Source organism: Elgaria multicarinata, chromosome 9, assembly GCF_023053635.1.
Source record: "Elgaria multicarinata webbii isolate HBS135686 ecotype San Diego chromosome 9, rElgMul1.1.pri, whole genome shotgun sequence".
Lineage (NCBI taxonomy): Eukaryota > Metazoa > Chordata > Lepidosauria > Squamata > Anguidae > Elgaria > Elgaria multicarinata.
In genome coordinates this window covers 20,035,219-20,056,863 of record NC_086179.1, presented here as the reverse complement: position 1 = coordinate 20,056,863, position 21,645 = coordinate 20,035,219, and the positions used below count along the sequence as shown (strand labels likewise).

General features: G+C 40.8%; 1 protein-coding gene across 5 annotated transcripts in view; it reads left to right on the top strand.

Moving 5' to 3' along the window:
- Positions 1-21,645, top strand: part of CACNA1C (calcium voltage-gated channel subunit alpha1 C) — a 609,442-nt gene that overhangs the window by 99,142 nt on the left and 488,655 nt on the right. For 3 of the 5 annotated variants that reach the window (XM_063134894.1, XM_063134895.1, XM_063134893.1), the window contains exons 2-3: positions 13,379-13,702; positions 19,268-19,371. In XM_063134894.1, the coding sequence (XP_062990964.1) occupies positions 13,379-13,702; positions 19,268-19,371 (428 nt within the window). Of the gene's footprint in view, positions 1-13,378; positions 13,703-19,267; positions 19,372-21,645 lie in introns of those variants that run through there. The other 2 variants (XM_063134891.1, XM_063134890.1) reach the window with 1 other exon arrangement.

Here is a 21,645-nt window from a genome sequence, read left to right as displayed (position 1 = left end):
ACTAGGGATGTGCTCCGCTTCTAATCGGACCGGCGAATTAGAAGCTGAGCAGGGTGCTTCGCCTCCCCTTAAGGCGGAGGCGAAGAGGATTGGGGGGCCGGCGGAGCGTGGCGAAGAGGATCGAGGTGAAGGCGGATCCTTCGCCTCGATCCGGAGCTCCGCCGGAAAGGTAAGTGGGGTTTACCGGGCCCTGCTGCTGTCGCTGTCGCCCATGCGGCGACAGCGGCAGGGCCCGGTAACCCCCCCGCCCTCCTCTCCCTTACCTGCCTCCGTCCGCGGTCCGTCGGCTTCTTCAATTGAGCCCGCGGTTCAACCAGGAAGTCTAGGCCGCACTTGCGGCCCAGACTTCCTGGTTAAACCGCGGGCTCAATTGAAGAAGCCGACGGACCGCGGACGGAGGCAGGTAAGGCCCCCCTCCCCCTTGGTCCCTTACTGGGCTCTGCCGCCGTCATCGCACAGGCGGCGACGGCGGCAGTGCCCGGTACCCCCCCCCGCCCTCCTCTCCCGGCCTTACCTGACACCACTCACCTCCACTGCGGAACTCCGATTCGGAGCCAGAGCTCCGCGGCGAAGAGGAGCGGAGTATGGGCGGCACGGAGCGGGCCGATCCGAAATTTTCGGATCGGCCCGCGGGGCGGAGTGGGGGGTCCGTGCACACCCCTACTGTATACATGATTGACTTACCTCTGGATAAGGCCTACAATTCAGGACCATTGTTTTCATGCTGAAATCCACCCCCCAAGTGGGGAGTGGTTAAAAAGAACAAAAAATTAGACTTCCCCCCTTTTGGCATGAAAACAGGAAGGGGGAAAGCACCCTTCTGAATTAAGGACATAAGAGTCATGCTGGATCAGACCAAGGGTCCATCTAGTCCAGTACTCTGTTCACACAGTGGCCAACCAGCTGTTGACTAGGAACTAACAAGCAGGACATGATGAAACAGCACCTTCCTACCCATGTTTCTTAGCAACTGATGTATACAGACTTATGGCCTCTAATACTGGAGGTAGCACATAGCCATTGGTAGAGTTCTCCAGGAATTTAACCCCCTTTTAAAGCCATCCAAATTGGTGGCCATCACTACATCTTATAGTAGCAAATTCCATAGTTTATGCACTGTGTGAAGAAGTATTCCCTTTTATCTTTCCTGAATCTCTCACTAATCACCTTCATGGGATGACCCCAGGATCTAGTATTATGGGAGAGGGAGAAAACTCTCTCTGTCTACACATTCTCTTCACCATGCATAATTTGTACACCTCTATTATGTCTCCCCTTAGCCTCTTTTTTCCAAGCTAAACAATCCCAGCTGTTGTAACTTTCCCTCATAGAGGAGATAATCCTGCCCCTTGATAGTTTTAGTTGCCTTTTTCTGCACTTTTTCCAGTAAAGGGAAACTAAAATGATCAAGGGGTCCCGAATTGGGGGAATGCAGCTTACCCAGAGGTACACCAATCATGCATACACACAAAGCTGTGCTAACTCAGCTCACAAGAGGAGAAAACCAGTTCCAGTCAAATGAAGCACCGAGCTGGAGGAGGAGGGGTGGAGGGCACTGTGAGGAGTGCCTGGGTCTTTTCCTGTTCTTGCCAGGTGGCTCTGTAGCCATTTCCGACGAAGCATGCGCAAACCAGTCTGCTGAGTTCAGACATCATAACAAGGCACCCTGAAAACAAGCTACCTTGAACAACCTAGCAGTAAGCCATTGGATCTCAGGGTGGCTTTGATCTAGATGTCATAACAAGTCACCCTGAAACAATCAAGGGTGACAACACATCGTGGGTTGTGATGTTGTGCAAACCTGGTCAGACTCTGAACAAAAGAGAAAAAGCAAAACTCTATTGTTTTATCTCACTGTAGATTTGGTAGCAGGCAGAGCAGCGCTTTCCAAACTGTGTGTCACGACACGTTAGTGTGTTGGCTGCAGTGTGTAGGTGTGTCCCGCGAACGTATTACAATTTATGTGTCTGTATTTATTTATTACATTTTTATACCGCCCAATAGCCAAAGCTCTCTGGGCAGTTCACAAAAATTAAAACCATAATAAAACAACCAACAGGTATCTCTTATAAGGGGTTAGTTTACCCTCTGGTTTGCTAGTAAAACTGAATTACTGTGTCGCGAAATGATGCATGTCTAAAAAGTGTGTCACCAACATGACAAGTTTGGAAAGCTCTGAGGTAGAGTATGGACCTATGATGGGCATTTCAATGATGACATAGGCTCTGTCTAATAGGTACATTCAAATCGGTGCAGGTAAGCATTTGAATAGGGCTAGTCCAGGGCCTGAGGATATAAAGCATCTGGGCAGATGCTGCAACATGAAGTTCAGTGGCTTATGACATGGGCAGCTGCACAATTGCAAAGGCTCCCGGTTTGAGCTCCAGCAGCTCCTGACAGTCTACCACCTAGCCTTCAGATTGCATTTCATGGAAAGAGAAAAATACATTGGAATTGGACCAAAATTTTCTTTATGATTTTGGAATGATTTTCCAAGGAAAATGTTGGTACTAAAAATTGAATAAAGCCTGTGACAACATTGGCTGTAGACTTCAGCATAAGAGGGAGGGGAGCAAACCAGTTAACATAGTCAATCCTGTGTTTTTCATGTATTTATTTCCTGGCTGCCTCTACTTTCACTCCTGTAACTTAGGGCTCATCTACACCAAGCAGGATATTCCACTATGAAAGCAGTATATAAAAGGCAGGAGCCACACTACTGCTTTATAGTGGTAATGAAGTGCACTGACAATTGTTGGGGCCATGACACATCTACACCAAGCAGGATATAACACTATGAAAGTGGTATGAAAGCAGTATATGGTATGTGTCATGGGTCCCAACAGCTGTCAGTGCACTTCAATACTACTGTAAAGCAGTAGTGTGGCTCCTGCCTTTTATATACCGCTTTCATACCACTTTCATAGTGGAATATCTGCTTGGTGTAGATGAATCCTCACTTACACAGCCAACTCACTGAACTCTGTAGTATAGCAAGGCAATTAAAAATGGTCAGAAAGTCAAGTTATCAGACCAAGGTTAAACCAACAACAAATTTCGATTTTACAAAAGGTTTTGAAAAATAAGTCATGATATTTCTAGAGGAAAAACGATTTTTGAAACATACTTTAGCAATTAACAGTAAGAACAATTAGGATATGAAATAACGTGAGAAAATACATCTATCTAAACCTATTCTAGACTGATTCCCTACTTAAGCTAGGACATTAAGTACTTTTGATGTTAAGTATCCTTCTGGTGGGGCTGGGCCTTGAGGGCATTGTATTGCATTAGTTCCAGTCCTTCCTTTCAGGTTGTGTAGAAGGTGGTGTTGGGGGATTATCGTTTGGCACCGTACTCTACGGTGCCTCACAGGATTCTGTTCTGTCCCCTGTGTTATTTAACACCTACATGAAACCGTTGGAAGAGGGAGGCTGCCTAAATGTCATCTTTACCCTGCAGTGGCTCCAGATCAGCACTTCGTTGGTTATAAGATGCAGCCGCTGATTCTCTGCCACTGCGGGGCAAAGAGACGAGCAGTGGAAAATTCAGGGACTTACGCCAACTTTCCCTATTGGAGCAAGGGCAGCACTGCTCTTCTGCCAACTGTCCTCATTCAGGTGCTGTGCCAGGGGGCATTCCTGACAGAAGGCGACCTCCCATTGGTTGCCAGAAGCCAGGCAAGGGGGAGGGAACAGACCCGGCTAGCCAAATGGCCGCTGGAAACCCCACGCTGTCTCCCTTCATCTCGATAATTCACCGCCTGGCAGCAGTGAAACCTTTTGAAGATACCTCTCTTGCAGGAATCCGCTTGAAAGGCACACAGGTCAGGGCTTTCTCCTATGTTGTTGTCCCCAAATTCTGAAACATCCTTCCTTTGGAGATGCAACTGGTCTCCACTCTCTGCATTCAGGAAGCAGTCAAGACACATCTTTTAAATTTGGCTTTTAAAATTGTGGTTATGGTTTTTAAGGTGGTTTTTAAAAATGTTTTACTATGTTTTATTTGATTATAGTTTTTAATTTCTGAACTTTTTGTAAACCACCTTCATTGACTTTAGGAAGGTGGTATAGCAATACAACAAATAAATCTGGATTTTCAAATCCAGCGTAAAATTTTCTACATCTATTCCTCAATGGAGTTACAAAAACACACGTTAAAAAAGCACATCATGCATAGACATTTCAAAAGGATTATTGATGATTGGACAATTCACCCTGCTGAGTGGAAGGAGTGTTTTGCTTAGAGCAAGGGAAGAATATATGCATACTGTGTTTCTACAAAGCAAATCATTACTCCTGGCTCGAGGAATTGGCTTCCACAGAGGGAAGTAAATTCTGATGGGTGATGGATGTGTGAATCTAGTTTAAATTGAACCAGGCTTAAGATGTCTGTGGTCTGTCTCTGGACAATATGTGAACACATGCCAAATTACTCCAAAAGAAGGATCTTGTTACATTGGATTCAGCCTCAACAATCCATCCTAATTTTCCTAGATTCCCTTTCCCCCTTTAGATACTGTGCTCTTTGATTTACTTCTAGTTCTGGATAAACAATATGAAATCAACAGTCATCTAAGAAGAACTAGACATTCTGTTCGTTTTCCTTCAATACATATTAATCTCCTCTCAAGTTGCTTTCCTGGCTTTGGTCTCTTTCCCGTTATATATTGACTCACAGGACTGCAATTAATCTGCCTGCATAAAATCACTTTACTGTGTTTGGCTTGTAATCCTTTTGAAAATCAGGGCACAATCTGTGCAAAACAGTGAGTTCGCTTTTCCATGGGGGATGACCGCCTCCTATTTGGGAGCTTCCTTCCACTTTACCCCGCATTTTGAAAATATGAGCCACAACAACACCTTTTCTGAGGTGAACGGAACTGCAGTCTCAAGGGCAGCCAGTGCTCAGACAAATGGAATAAATTTCTTGTGTGCTGTGAAGGAATAATTATAGCTGGTTCATATCTACACAGCTACAGGCAATCTAGCTTCCTAATATAATTATTACCAAAATACCACAACAGGAGCCACAAGCTAGTTCATAGATAACACACGCACGCACACACACGCACACACACACACACACACACACACACTTTCAGGATATGTGACAGAAGAAATCTAAAGTGGGTTGTTGGTGAGTTGTTTTCTCAGCCAGTGGCTGATTGGTATAACTTTAGGTAGGCCTGATAATTTGAAAATTTGTGCTTTTCAAGTACATGGTCTATTCCCTGCTGTGAAAAGTGTTTGCTAACACAGTTGAGGTCGTCCTGTACGACCTCTAGAATATCCTTCTCTCTTCTCTAGTATTGTGAAGTCTGAGTGTGGACTTTATGTGGCCTTTTTATTGATTACAAAGTCTAACTACAGGAGGGCTAGCACTGGAACTGTTTATACATGTTTGACTCTGAAACTTTAATTGATCTTGTTACTCTCTCTCTCTCTCTCTCTTTTACACACACACACACACACACACACACCTTTAAAAATCTAGAAATAATAATAATAATAATAATAATAATAATAATAATAATATAGCACCATCAATGCACATGGCATTGTACAGAATAAAACAATAAAACAACAAATCTCTGCCACAAAGGGTTACTTTCTAATAAAATCACAAAATAAAACAAAAAGAAACAGAAGGGAATGCAGCAAACAGACGGGAAACACTGCAAAAATGAACAATCAGCATTACCAACAATGACTAAAATCTAAATTAAATACAAGAAACATATCTGCATATTTGTTAGGGGGTGCTGATACCATCTGCACCCCACTGCTACAACAGGTCACAGTAGACACCTGCCCAGGAAGACAGTGAGCTTTACTATTGTGTTTCCTGGCTGCTACCTGTGGGTGCTGCAGAGAGACTTTCTAGGGCCAGAGAACAACTGTCTGTTTGCAGGACCAGACTCCTGACCCTGCACTCTCTCTGGGGGATCGTCTGTCACTTTGCCAAAGATTGCATCAGCTTCTGTTGCTGGGCTGGTGCATAAAAGGTGGAGAGACTGGGGCTGGGAAGGAGAAAAAAGAAGTACCTCAAAGACATTGAAAACCTACAGCTTGCTTTCACATCTGTTTGATTTTATTGATTGATTGATTGATTGATTGATTGATTGATTGCACTTATATACCGCTCCCATAGCCAGGGCTCTCTGGGCGGTTTACAGAAATTCTAAAATTAAGATTAAAACGAGTATACAAAATTTAAAATCCTAAAACACAGAACATACATACACAGATTGTGGAACAAGACTTCCAGATTAGATGCCTCTTGGTAGGGTTGAACTTGGCGCTTCTCTTTCTCAATTAGCTGTTGGGTTCCTTAGTACAGAATGCACCAAATAGTGTTGCCACTAATATTTTTTGGGAGGGTCCTTCTTGAGTAAAACATCTGTAGACATTCCATATGTCTACAGATGTTTTACCCAAAAATAATTTCAGTAAGGCTAACCAAGTTTCTTAGGAGGATGGCATCAGTGGTGTGGCTAGAGATGAACATTGGGGCCCAAACCAAGTCCCTTGTCCCCTGCAGTCACCTCTCTCTCTCTCTCCCTGCCTCCATTCCCCATCTGTAAAATGGAGATTAATTATGATCTACTTCAAAAGGTAGGTGGTAATGCCAGCATTCCACTTAGTCGTGTTAGTGAGAGAGATGAGACAGCACAGCTCTCTCCATTTTCATGGCTGGATCAATGCCTATTTCTTTTGCTTTCTGCCTCCAAGAACTATCTCCCTGAGAGGCCATTCCATCTGGCCATTATAACATTTATTTAACTTTATCAAGGACAAGCACATGAATTTGCTTTTTTCCTCTTCCCTCCCCATGCCTTTTGTTTTTTGTAGCAGGTCTATTAGATTGTAAGCCTGCAGACAGCATGTCCTGTATTTATTAGACCTTGAAAGTACCTAGAATATGATAGGTGCCTTATTATAACTAATAAGGAATAATCAATGCAGCAGCGAAGGCTGGACCTTTGGGTCAAAGTCCAAGGCCTTACAACCTGGCCCTCCAAATGATCACCCAGAGAGCAGTAGGTGTGATACAGAGCAGCAGACGCAAACTCCATTGTATTCCTGTAGTCATAATTTCTGCCATGATTCAAGTGAGTTTAAAATGCATTTGCTCAGAATTTTTATTTTTTAGATCAGGGTTGGCAAACTGTTTTGCTGTTGTAGCGTATGAGGAATGTAACGACAGTTGTAAAGCCCTCCACTCACCTGCCAGCCACTACTGTAAAATTATTTAGTCTAGAGTTTAAAATTACTTAGCTGCACCACATGAAGGGGTTTTTCACACACCTCTAAATTGCCACCACATTTCAACTAAAACAAAATTTGAGGTAAAACGCTTGTAACGTTTTGAAGGGAAGCTAATAGCTCCTAAATCAGATTATCACAATTTCTCAGGACATAAGAACAAAAGAAGAGCCATGCTGGATCAAACCAAGGGTCCATCTAGTCCAGCACTCTGTTCACATAATGGCCAACCGTCAACTAGGGACCCATAAGCAGGACACGTTGCAATAGAACCCTCCCACCCACGTTCCCCAGCAACTAGTGTATACAGGCTTACTGTTTCTGATACTGGAGGCAGTAAGACATGGTTGTATGTCAGTGCATGCATGCTACATTTATGAATACTTGCAGAAAAACGGTGCCAGAGGATGATAGCGACTGGGTTTGGATGAAATGTTAACTCAGAATGGGTTAAATAAACCACGATGGTTTATTTAACCCAGGATGGCTTAACTTATTGTCTGTAAGCTCTTGTTCCCACCCACAGTAGGTTATTTCCCCCAAATAATTTCCCCAATGGTCTGCAGTACAGGTTATTTTACCTTGATGGGTTAGTGTGTTGTCTGTTGTGCCACAGATTCTGGAGATCGCCTACAGAGCTGCTCAGGAAGAATGCCACCACTCTGCTCTCAAGTGATATCTGTTCCATTGCAAAGGAAGCTGGGATACCTGCCCGGTCATGTGATGGTGCACAGTAGGTTATTTGCAAAATAACTTACTGTGTGTAGTTTATAAGTCACCATGGTTAATATGATGTCTGAATAGCCCCTTCCTGTAAATGACACAATTTATCGTAATAACGTGCCTTTATATGTACAGGTTCTTCCATCAGAATACATATGATTTCGAACTTAAAAATACCAATGTACTTAACAAAAATCTGATCTTCATCAAGCCAAGTTTATGCTGTTGGTAGAAGCCTAGTTTTTTTATTTAGAAAAAGTATGATAAAATAGAGGAAAACATTAGAGGGATGTAAAGGCATTAGGTAGATTTTACTGTCATCGGATGATCAGGTGTACTCACTCTTAAACTGTGTTTTCCAAGGTTGTAGAATCATAGAATCATAGAATAGTAGAGTTGGAAGGGGCCTAAAAGGCCATCGAGTCCATCCCCCTGCTCAATGCTTGAGTAATGTTTGAGTAATCCTGTTTATACAACCTTCATGAAGAACATACTCATAAGAAGGAGCTCTAAGTAACTTGTGCAGACTTTTGTGAATAAAATAAAATGCAATGGATGTATTTAAATGCTCTGACCATTGGCACTGTATTTTGGCTTCAGCATTGCTTAATGTTTTAAGCCTTTACCTCCGATGTGTTTCTTGTTGTTCAGTCATTTCTGCAAGTCTGATGAAAAACCCAGTTATTCACATACGTACGTTTTTATCTATGTCATGAAGATGTTTCTTTTCTGTTTTGTAAAGCATTCCGAAATCTAATCACAAAGTGCATTGTGTAAATTAATAAATTGAAGTAAATGTTGATTTGCAAATTGAATTTGTGGAATGATGAGGATTTGTTTCCAACTATTTAATAAATCTGCAATTTTGAGTTTGTTCAATTTAAAGAATCATATCATACAAGCTGTCGATTAGTAGGTTTGCGTTGGGTTCTTAACTAACTTCGTGTAATTTGGTTTTCATTAACTGAATTGTTATATAACTGAATTCAATTCAGTTTCAGTGGTAAATTATCTTTTGGTGTGTCACTAGAAGCATTGCATGCCTTTTAGGCATAACTGGGTGTGCATAGTGCTTGGCTTCTGACCTTGAATATTACATTTCTGGAACTACTTATAGCATTTATAGGTTGGGGGGGTGTTTGGTGGGGGTTGGTTTTCTTTAATTGTATTTATAAAGGAAGCATCAAGGAAGTTTGCCTTATATGTAAGTTTTAGCTGATATATGCACATACAGTTTGACAAACATTCAAATCACTTTGGCTTTGAAGCGGCATGCAGTTAAACACAGGGAATTCGCACTGAAAGCAATGGGACTTTGTACAGGATTGTGCCCATTAGATACAGTTTTCATTTTAAAATTATCATTAAAATAAAACAGATCTAAAATTAAAAGTAAAATATAGAGCAACAAACTAAAAAAATGCCAGCTTGAAAAAAGCACACTTTTGCTACTTATTATTATTATTATTTATTTATATAGCACCATTAATGTACATGGTGCTGTACAGAGTAAAACAATAAATAGCAAGACCCTGCCGCATAGGCTTACATTCTAATAAAATCATAATAAAGCAATAAGGAGGGTAAGAGAATGCACCAAACAGGCAGTATAAAAGTCAGAACAATTCAATTTTTGTTCTTCCTGAAATGCAACCATCAAGATTGCCTGGTGGGTCTCTCTTGGAAGGGCATTTCACAATTAAAATGACATTACTAAAATTTGCATTTCCAGTAGTTATTATCAAAACAGGTATTTATAAGGATTCTCAGCTAACAAAGAGCTTGAGGCCTTAACTAGATCTAAGGTTTATCCCAGGATCATCCTGGGGTCATCCCTGTTCATGTAAATGACACACAGGAGATCCCGGGAGCAGGCAGGGATGATCCTGGGATAAACCTTAGGCCTAGCTAAGGCCTGAGAGAAATAAATGCTGGGTGAACACTTGATTGGTGAACACTTTATTAGTTCCAAAAATTATAAATGGTTCCTACTTATTTATAAAGTTATTGCCGATTTCCTCCTGTTTCTACTCATCATCAACTCAGTCTGTTTTATTAGCTGTGGAACATTCCATTTGTTTTCCATTTGTGTTTGAACATCTGGTATTTTCCAATTTGGTGTTTTCTCTGTTTTTCTTTCTTTTAATATGCTTATTACTTTTTCATTACTAGTCCCTTCAAATAACCCATCACAAAGACCAAGCATCCTAGCAGTAAATGACATCACTAAGGGTGCTTTTTATACTGTATTTTGTATTTGTAATTTTAACCTGTTGGTTGTTTTATTATGGTTTTAATTTTTGTGAACCGCCCAGAGAGCTTCAGCTTTTGGGTGGTATAAAAATGTAATAAATAAATAAATAAATATTATTAACTCTCTTATTACCAGTGCTGATGGAAGGGACTGATGAAAGTTATACGCCAAAACATCTGGAGGACCAATCTCTGTCTTACACTCTCTACCCTTGCATCAAAGTAGCAGTGGTAGCTTTAATCAACAGAAAATATCTCTTTACTGGCCTAATCACACATAAAAACTTTCACTCAAATATTCACTCAAACCTTCAGCCTTGATGATACAGAGTGATTTATCCACTCACTCAGCTATAGCTCATCATTGTAATTGTATCTCCAAAGTTGGTGGGACTTCCTCTTGTATTTGCATGATTACTGTAGTACCACTAGTATTTGAAATTCTATAGAACAAACAGTATGCTGGGGGGGAGGGGGCTGAGAAAAAAGGCATCTTGCCAAATTGTATTTACTTATTTTTTTTCTTTTAAAACATCTTCCCTTTTTTGCTAAATTATTGGCTTCTGATAAGTAACTACAGCGGAGATATTATTGGGTTACATTGAGGGATAATACCAATTATCTTCCCACTTTCACTGTCTTTCTTTGGACATGTCAGGTCAGTTTTTCTCTGACAGCTTATCTGTGTTTATGGTGTTTCTCAAATTCAGCTAGTGTTACAATAGATTTCACTCTTGGTGAACCAATAGCCATGCTCACCTTTGTGAACTTTCCTATTTGCGAATGAGGAGAAAGAATGTACTTTGCAGTGTCAATTGGTTAGAGACTGTAATGATTTAAGATTGCACAAAACTGGTATGTGGTTTACATGTGAGGGGTGAATGACACGGTAATAGCAATCAAATGAAACACTGAGCTGAAGCATAAGGATTTTATTAAGTGTACTAGCAAAGTACTGATAGTTACAATGGCCAGGGTATTCTTTATTTATTTGTGGCATTTGTATACTGCAGAATATAGTAAAGTCCCCCAGCGATTCACAATATTAAAACACATTAGACACAATATTAAAAACACAACATTAAAAATGCAACATTAAAACAACTACAGTAAAAACTATTTAATGAGCAGCAAAATGCAGTGGCATGATTAGTTTACATACAGCACACGGAAAGCCTGGGTGAAAAGGTGCGTTTTTAGGAAGCCATAGTATGTGTAGCAGGAATATGTAAGGCTCTAGGTTGGAGAAATGTGTTTCCAGAATCATAGAATAGTAGAGTTATAAGGGGCCTATAAGGCCATCAAGTCCAACCCCCTGCTCAATGCAGGAATCCACCCTAAAGCATCCCTGACAGATAGTTGTCCATCTGCCTCTTGAATGCCTCTAGTGTGGGGGAGCCCACAACCTCCCTAGGTAACTGGTTCCATTGTCGTACTGCTCTAACAGTCAGGAAGTTTCTCCTGATGTCCAGCCGGAATCTGGCTTTCTGTAACTTCAGCCCGTTATTCCGTGTCCTGCATTCTGGGATGATCGAGAAGAGATCCTGGCCCTCTTCTGTGTGACAACCTTTTAAGTATTTGAAGAGTGCTATCATGTCTCCAACTCAATCTTTTCTTCTCCAGGCTAAACATGCCCAGTTGTTTCAGTAGTATCGTGCAGGTCACCCAATGGCAGGAGTGGGAGATTGGTTTTAGTACAAACGTTGTCCCAAGGATAGTGCTTTACTTTTCCTCATAGGAATGAATGTAATAATTCCGTTATATGAGAATTTTAAAAGGGTCATTCAGGATCATCAGTGTGATGGTAACAAAACCTGCAACTTGTTCATGGTCAGTCTAGTGTCTGAGACAAGGTGTAGTGAGTGCTACCAACTTGGATGGCTTTAAAAGGGGGTTAGACAAATGCCTGCAGGAGATGGCTGTGAATGGCTACTAGTCCTACTAGCTATATGCTATCTCCAGTATCAGAGACAGTATGCCTATGTACACTCGTTGCTGGGGTACATGGGTGGGAGGGTGCTGTTCTATTCATGTCCTGCTTGTGGGTTTCCCATCGACAGCTGGTCGGTCACTGTGTGGACAGAATGCTGGACTAGATGGACCCTTGGTCTGATTCAGCAGGGCTTTTCTTATGTTCTTATGTCTTACTGGGGTCAGTCCCTATACTTTTTAATTTCCCAAATAAATCACTACCCCTATGTTGTCCCTATGTTTGCTTTTTGGGGAGGCCTTGTTAACATTTTCTTAATGGAGAACTGTCATTTTTCAGTCTTCATCTGCCTCTCCACAATTTATTTATTTATTTATTGCATTTCTATACCGCCCAATAGCCGAAGCTCTCTGGGTAGGTCACAATTCCCCCCCCCCCCCAGAAGTTCAGTCTCTGTGCGGGAGTGGATGAAACTTGTCTCTAGTGGATACATATAAATGTGTGTGCATGAACACTAAGGCATGTAGTGCACAGCTTGCCAATTCACATTCTGCAGCTCTTAAGTTCTGAATTGCAATAACATCTTATTAGACAATTGTTTTTCTAATATATCTGTTTTATTAATAATATTTTTAAAATGGGTTAAAGTTGTTTAAAGTAAAAAGCATTAACTTGAGTGATCTACGTATTAAACAACGACCCTGTTCAAATGACATGCTAGCCAAGGTGGTTAAGCATTTTGAGCTAAACGTTATGGCTTAGGTGTCGTGTGAACCATGACTTCTTAGAGTGTTAACATAGACCACTGTTTCTTTTCTTATTTCCCTTTTCTAATGTAGCTTTAACCAAAAGAACAAACACTGCCTTGGCTTTTAAATGAGTGGACAATGGGGCTGTAGCAGAGTAATGAATGTATCATACAACAAGGAATTATTGCCTTCAGCAATGCTTAATGAGAGAAGGACTTCAACCTGTGATCCTTGGCATATTTTAAGCATGTCCCTATTTTTAATGTTGGAGGGTATATTTATCTTCATAGTCCCAGACCTAGCTTCTTGATCCTTAGTCACACTAGAGTGTGACTGAATATCATGAACCGGCGTTTTATATACAACCTTCTACATTGGTTAGTAGACTTTTTGCGAATTCTGTGCTACTGACGATATATATTGTATTTAATCTCTTTTCTTCCCCTTTCTTCTAGGTTCCAACTATGTGAGTCCCCGTCCAGCTCATGCCAACATGAATGCCAATGCAGCTGCAGGACTTGCACCCGAGCATATCCCTACTCCAGGTGCAGCCCTCTCCTGGCAGGCTGCTATCGACGCTGCCAGGCAGGCCAAATTGATGGGTGCTGCTGGCAATGCAACAATATCCACCGCTAGCTCCACACAGAGGAAACGGCAGCAGTATGGGAAACAGAAAAAACAGGGTACCACCACAGCTACACGTCCTCCCCGGGCACTGCTGTGTTTAACACTGAAAAATCCCATCCGGAGGGCATGCATCAGTATTGTTGAATGGAAATATCCTTTTTGATCTAGTAACATGGAAATCAGTAAGTTGTTAGTATGCATCAGATTTGATTTATATATATGAATAAACATGTGCATTAGACTGAATGGGAACACTAGTAGGAATCATTTTAAACTAGGTAAGCAGCATATGAACAGTCTCTGTCTAGATTCTCAAAGCTAGAAACATGGAAATTGCTATGGGACGCAAGAGTTCGCACACTCAAATGTTGTCAAATATAGCTATGGATGATGGAAGTTGTAGGCTGAAACATCTTGAGGGCCACAAGTTGTCCACCTTGGTTTATGAAGCTGGGATTGAGCATAGGGGCCTAGTGGTCCTCTCTTGCTCCCCTTCCCCTCTGATCCCCTCTAATTCTCCTCTTGTCCCCTCATGTATTAGCCTTGGTGCTTCATTCTGGGCTTATGTCAGAACTGATGTCAGCTAACAAACCAAGATAATAAGCCAGGATGTTAACTGATATTAAGTAGAGTTCCTGGTTTCTACATAATGGGGAACTCTGGCTTAATAGAAGACAGGAATAAAGCACCAAAGCTGATACATGAGGGGAGGCACGAGAGAGGAGTGTTTGGCCCTAATGCTCATTACCAGCTTCATAAGCCATAGCTTATCAGTGCATCAAGAGTGGTTGAGTGACCCAACTGCACTGGATGACCGATGTGGCAGAAAGGATTGCCCACATTCTGCATAGGTTAATTGGAAACAATGGATTATGCAGAAAAGCAGCAAGCAGCCCCTGATGATAGATAATTTTGACTTCTCAAGAGCCTTTAATTATTTAATTGCACTCTGCTACCACCATGGTACACAAGCAGTTCTTTCACGGCACTTGAGGATGCCCCCACATACCATTCAGGGACAACTGATTGAAATAAATTTAATATGCCAATGGCTAAGTTACCTATCCATGTATAGAGTACAGAGTCTGGGACCTGACATCCTTAGTTGAGAAGGAACTGAGGGCTAAGCTAGATGTGACCATGGCAGATCCATGAATTGAAACCCAGACTATTGGAGTCATTAGGACAGGAAAGGGGGAAAGTGTGGCCTCCCAGATGTTGTTGAACTGCAACTCAAAGCACCCCTCACCATTGGCTATGCAGGGTAAGGTTGATGGGAGTCACACGTTCGCCATCCCTACACTAGGATATGTGTGTCTCTCTCTGTGTGTTTCTGATTTAAGGAGTAAAAAGGGTGCATAGGAGGAAGCTGGCTTATACCAGGTCAGACTCTTGGACCATATTGTCTGCATTGACTGGCAACAGCTCTTCAAGGCCTGAGCCAGAGGAAATGTGCCCAGCTGACAGAAAAGTGCTTGGCGAGAGGGTCTTCTGGGAGGTTATCCAAGGAAGGAGACAGGGCTCCCTTTTCTCCTTAAATCAGACTCCTCTACTTGGATGCAGCAGGACTAGGTTTAAACACTTGGAGTCTGGTGCTGTCCTATCAAGTTTGGCCCTGAGGTTAATCTCTGGTTCGTAGTGTATTCCCAAGAAAGCCTGAAGGGACAAACAGAAAGATGGATAAAAAACAAAAATACTGTAATTCTCTCAGATGTTGCCGAAACAAATTTTGTTTTCAGGATGGGGGGAAAGGATTAAAAATGGGCTTGTCATCAAAGGGTTCAATAATGTCCTCCAGCATCTCCTTTGTCTTTTTTTCTGGTGCTAGTTTTTAATCCTCTCAGTTAGTTTTATTTCTTCCCCTCCCCAATGCAGGAGCTCAGCATTTTGGCATGCCATGATGGATGACTGACTTAGAGGGGACAAGCTCATATTGCTTTACTTGCTTGGCATCTCAGCAACCATGCATCTTTAGGTAGAGCACACAAGTGAAGGTCTGACAAATGTATGAGATCCGTGCTGGCTGAACAGATTGATGTGTTGTAAAATGGGAGGCTGCACTGATGAGATCTGGAAATGACTGAACAATGCAGTTAAGTCAATCTCTGAGGGATGATAGTCCTTTTGAAAACACACAACAAAGAACAGTTGAAATCCTCCCAATGACTCACCTCAGATACCAGGATCCTAAGCCAGAAACCCCATTTACGGTCACTGTCAGCTTGCTGCTGAAAAAAATGGCATCCCTTTGATGAGTCTACAACCACCCTGCTGTAATTTATGTAATAGCATATTGTTTCATGTGGCCGTCATGTTAGCTAAGAATGGAATCTCATCGCCATGGTCAAAGGAAGTGCACCTCTGATTGCCAGATCCTGGAGAACAAGAACTTCATGCCCTGCTTGTGAGCTTCCTAGGGAATATCTGGCCAATCACTTTTGGAAACAGTATGGTGGACCACATGGCCCTTTGATCTAATCCAGCCAGGCTGTTCTTAAAGTTTCTTAATACATAATTGAAAATGCTGCTAAGCAACACAATTCTCCTTAATGCAGGGGTCCCCAACCTTTTTAGACCTGTGGGCAATTTGGGAATTTGAGAAACTGCTGTTGACACCACTACAAAATGGCTCCCATGGTTATACAGAGGCTGCTGTTGCAGCCTGGGTCCTCAAGAGGTGGTGGAGGAGAAATAGAGAGGCAAGAGGCTGGAAGGGAGGTAAAGGAAATGGAAAGAGTTGCTTCCTGCCCTGCCCGATTTTCTTCCATGCACAGAGACCTTTCCCTTTTGCGTTCTCTCGCTCTCTCCCCCTCTCCAGTCCTAGCCTCTAACCTCCTTATTTCTCTCCCCTAGCCCCTTGTTTTCTTTGTTCTCTCCCTTCCTAGCCCATAACCTTGCTTTTTTCCTTTCTCTCACCCTTCTATCTTGCTGTTTCTCTCTACTCTGCCCTTGCTATTAATCTTTCCCCACATTTTTACCTTGCTGTTTCTCCCCTGTTCTATCCTCGATCTTTCTACCATTTTGCCTTGCCTTCTCTTCCTCCCTGATGAACAGCTGATCAGTGATAGGTTGAGGAACAGGAAGGAGAACCTAGCACCCTAACATTTTAAAATTTGTTATTTAATTATTATTTCTTTGAAGAGGGCAGAAGTACAGAGCTCTGTGGGTCCCCTGCCTTAAGGGTCACCCTTTGAAAAATCTCATTTTATGTGCAAAGGTGACATTACGGAACTCTACGGCACCGAAAAATTTTCTATTTAAAGAAAATAGGGGAAACATGTTGCTACATAGTAAGTATGGTTGCATATTTGCTGCTGCATACTAAAGAAGATCTGAATATAACAAAAAACAAACAAACACTTAATTGGATCAAAGGCCCATCAAGTCCAACATTCTCCTTCTCACAATGATTCTTTGGGAGCTCATAAGCAGGGCATGAAGGCAAGAGCTCTCTCCAGCTATTGCTTGCTAGTACACTACATATAGGAACATAGAACTAGGGATCTACAACTGATTTCAAAGCACACAAACAAACTTTATAAATATGTGTTAGTATATGTGTACAGCATATCTTAACAGTTCTCAAACCAGGTCATAGTGAAATGTGTCAGCAGTGTGTACTCATTTCCCCCAGCATGTCCACTCATTCTCTTATTTTCCACGTGTTGTACTCAAAGGAAACCTACATTACCCATTTAAAAGTCGTTCCTATGAGAAATTAAAAACTTAACTATTTTAATAAAAAAGGACAATGTTTTGAACAGATGTTTTTAATTCTTGATGTTTTTAACAATATCTTATGTAGGTCAACATAAAATTGTGACTGAAGCAACTTGGAGAAAACATGCATCTGTAACCAGATGCTAATTGTTCTTTCTATAGTTGAGAATGACCCAATTTTCTATATTTCAATCTGATCATGAACTGTACTGTAAAAATTAAAACTTGCATTGTCATATGCGAGCAAAAGCCTATTTTACATTTCTTATTCTCTCTGGCCAATAAAGCAACAATTGCCTCTATTAAACTATAGTGTATCTTTCTAGGACTCAGTCTATATATGTAAACTATGACAAGGCAACACAACCACATGAGGGCCGCTTTGAATTTAAAAGGTTCATATAAAGTGGCATTGGCGCACCACATGGTTCCATTAATTTTCACCATGTAAACACAACATTACATTTATTTCTTTGCTTGCTTGCAGTTTGTGTTGGCATGGTGAAATGTCCAGATCTGTGTGGGGAGCTGCTTCACTTAAATTCTTTTTCCACATGGAGCTACCTCCATGTAGTTGCATTTCCAGGAGCTAACATATTACAGTTTATGTATGCTATATTAATCTCTACTATACATATACTATATACTATAGTGAGGGAAACCATATTTGAACTCTAGCAGTGGCAGGTTTGTATTGCTCAACTCTACCATGGGTACAGATCAAAATCAAAAGGGTGAAACAGGGCTTCTGTGTATTTTAATGACCCTCAAGAGAAGGGGTATGTAACACATAACTCACATTGTACATCTGTCCTGCCAAAACATTTTCCTCCATTACATGTAGCCACTGTAGCACCTTCCTGATAGGTAGGATATTCTATAGGAAGCTTTTGCAGACTGGGTGCATCAATTCAATTTTCCCAACAGAGGAAACAAAGGGGAGGGAAAGACCCAGAAATAAATAAGGGTGTAACTGCATTGGACCTCAGTGCTGTCCATCAGCCCAGCAAGAGTGTGGATGTAATGATAGTGGAACTAATATTACAGCAGGAATACAAGCACTCCCACTGGCTTTGATCATGATTTCCCCCAGCTCAACCAAGATGCAAAAACTGGTTGTAGGGAATTTGTTCTTCTTTAGGAAACTCTGATTGCACAATTTGAGAACTAGGGTTATTAATCAATGTTGGTTCTGCATAGAGTAGACCCATTGAAATGAATGAGATTTAAGTTAGTCAAGATTTACTTGTCCCATTCATTTCAATAGATCTACTCTAAATAGAATTAACATTTGATACTCTGCTCTAATTGGCAAAAACGATATATATGCACTCCTGGTTGGAATATTTCCAGTATTGGATGAGTTTATACAAAGTAAGCCGCCACATATTTTAACAAGGTTGATTCTGTCCTTTAAACAACCTCTAGTGTATCTGTGTGTGTTTTATCCCTTCTGGGGTTAGGATGAAGAATACGTTAAAAATAACCCCTCACATAACTTTTTAAAGACCTTAGCGCTTTGTATATTCCTTTCTTAAAATTCTTTTTAAAAAGTGACAAAAGAGGCTTGAAAAATGCTGGAGCATTGTGTAGAATGATTTGGGAGAGATTTTTTTTAAATGACTGCAATAGTAGATAGAAACTGTATTGGAAATGTAACAAGAGAGAGAACTGTTTTGAGGTGGGCTGTCTATAAAATAACAACATAGTCCAAGTGGAGAAAATAAACTTAAAATTCAATCTAAATAAATAAAAAATATTTTAAGAAATCTGTGTTTACTCTGGCACGCGACTGACCTACCGTGCTTTTGACATATTAGGAAGAAACTTGGCTGGGAGGGTTGAAAAGCACTTTAAAAGGCATATGTTTCTTTTCAAAATACAAGGGATTAGGAATGTCTTCTTTAAACAGAATTCTTTTAAATCCTTCCCGCTTCCAATGTAATTGCTCTATGTGATTAAAAATAATCTACCTTCCTTAACTCCATTCCTCAGACCATTTGAAATTATTATTTTACTCACTATTTTTGCCAATTGTGTGGCCTTAGCTATCTATATCCCCTTTCCAGAAGATGATTCCAATGCTACCAATTCCAATCTGGTAAGTCCTTGCTTTTGCTTACTACTTCATCATTATATCTTACTATACCTTTACTACTGGCTGCAGGCCTTGTTCAGAACTCAGCACAGAGGCTGTTGGAAGGTATGCAGGGAAAGCCACATGATCACATTGGTACCAAAGATGTTTGCATTTCAGGTTGGTGAAGTCTTGGATTGTATGTGATTTTGATTAGCAGCTGTTTTATCAGGACTAATTCTAGAAAAAGATATGGGCTTATCTACACTATACACTTATATTGGTTTGTATTATCCTGGCTTCTCCAAAGGTGTCCTGAAAACTGGGTGAGATGTTGAAAATGCTCTTAGAAATTCCTAGCCTTGCTCCCTCCAATTACAATTCCCAGACTCCCCACAGAAGAGGGAATGATAATTAAATAGTTTTAAGTCTAAAGAATAGATTCGTCCTGAGTATTTGGTCTCATGGTTATGCTGTTTTGTCTTGGGTGTTTTTTGTGGTGACAACATGCCTGAGTATGTTGTGAAAGTGTATATATATATATGGCAGGAGTGTAATTCATGAGTTATTTCTGTTGAACCTGTTTTCTGAAGGGATATTGTTTAATTTACTGGGCCTTCCTTATAGGTGATGGACAGCTTCTGGGCTAAACTCAAGGATATCCCGGCGTGTATTCCATTACACATTGGCCCTTATGTTTATTAAAAGATGGTGCCTTTTTTTCTTCTTTAGCATGGAATGATTTCTGTAAATGCAAACAGTACTACAAGTATTTCAAAATAGGCTTGTCTGCTGGGAAGGATGATGGCAAATATGTTTATATTTGACTTAGCATGATCATAGAAAATATGTGAAAAACAACAACTTAAGAGTTGGAAACTGGAATGTAATCCATAATCATAAAATGAAATATTTCCTTTGTCCTTTCCTGAAAGGGGTTGCATGAGCTCAAAACTTTTATTCATCAGGCATTGATAAGGTAACTTCATGAACCTGTTTCTAGTGAACAGAAGGATAAACAATGGCTTCAAAATGTGACTTGAAAATAGATTTTGGCTAACAAGTTGAAAGCTGTTGCTGTTTTGCTCTGTGGTTTCTTGGAGAGAAAGTGTGTGTGTGTGTGTGTGTGTGTGTGAGAGAGAGAGAGAGAGAGAGAGAGAGAGAGAGAGAGAGAGAGAAAGAAAGATATTGCTCTGTTTTATTGCTTTTGTTGTAATGTTTTTAAGGTATTTATTGATTTATACTGATTTTATTGGTTTTTATATTGTATTATATATGTTTCTATGTAAACTGCTTGGAGAACTTGGAATGTCAAATGGTATAGTAGCTTAAATAAATAAAATGTATACAATAAACCATAGGCCTTTTTTATGATGACTTTTTACAGAGCTTAAAGGCTGGAATTGAAGCATAGACTGTTGACAAAGGACAACAGTTGACAAGACTGCAGTGACTATTGACATGAGTGCAGATTGTTGTTCTGACCACAGGTCCAGTGCTAAACACACACAGAAATACAAATCAAGGTGTTGTAGAAATAACTTTTGTGAACCGCCCAGAGAGCTTCGGCTATTGGGTGGTATAGAAATGTAATAAATAAATAAAATAATAAATAAATAAATAAATAAATAAATAGAAATGGGATTCCTTCGGGCAGGTACTAAGCAAAAGTGATAACTTAATATCCTGAAATGCTTGATTTGTGTGTGTTTCAATCTCTAAAATTAAAACATAGAAAGGAAACTGAACAAATATAATTGTTCTATAATTAGATATACAAGGAGCTCCTTAACATCACATTATGATGATGGTAACGGTGATGATAGCTTTGTCATAGGCAATATTTTGTCCACTGAAGGAGGAGGTTTCAGAAGACCAGACAGTAATGTGATAGATACAACCATCATGTGAAAATTGTGGCTGTGTAAATGACTGAGAGTAAGGGCTGCTGCACCTATTGCATAGGAGCTGCAGCCAATCCTGCCTGCCTGTCGAGCATCATAGTGTGAGAGCAGCCTCAGAGCGCCATGGACCATCCCTACCTGCTCTCTAATGCTGTGGATGCTGGTTTTGACCACATAATGACCTGTTTGCTATATCCTAGTTTTGTAGGCATTCTTGTAAAACATATGAAGTACAAACCGAAAATACATCTGTGGTAGAGCTTATGCTTTGCATGCAGAAGATTTCAGGTTCAATTCCCAGCATCTCTGATAGGGCTGGGAATGACGCCTGTCTGAAACTATAGAAAAGTGATGTTAGTCAGTGTGGCTCAGCCTTCCCCCAACGTGGTGCCTT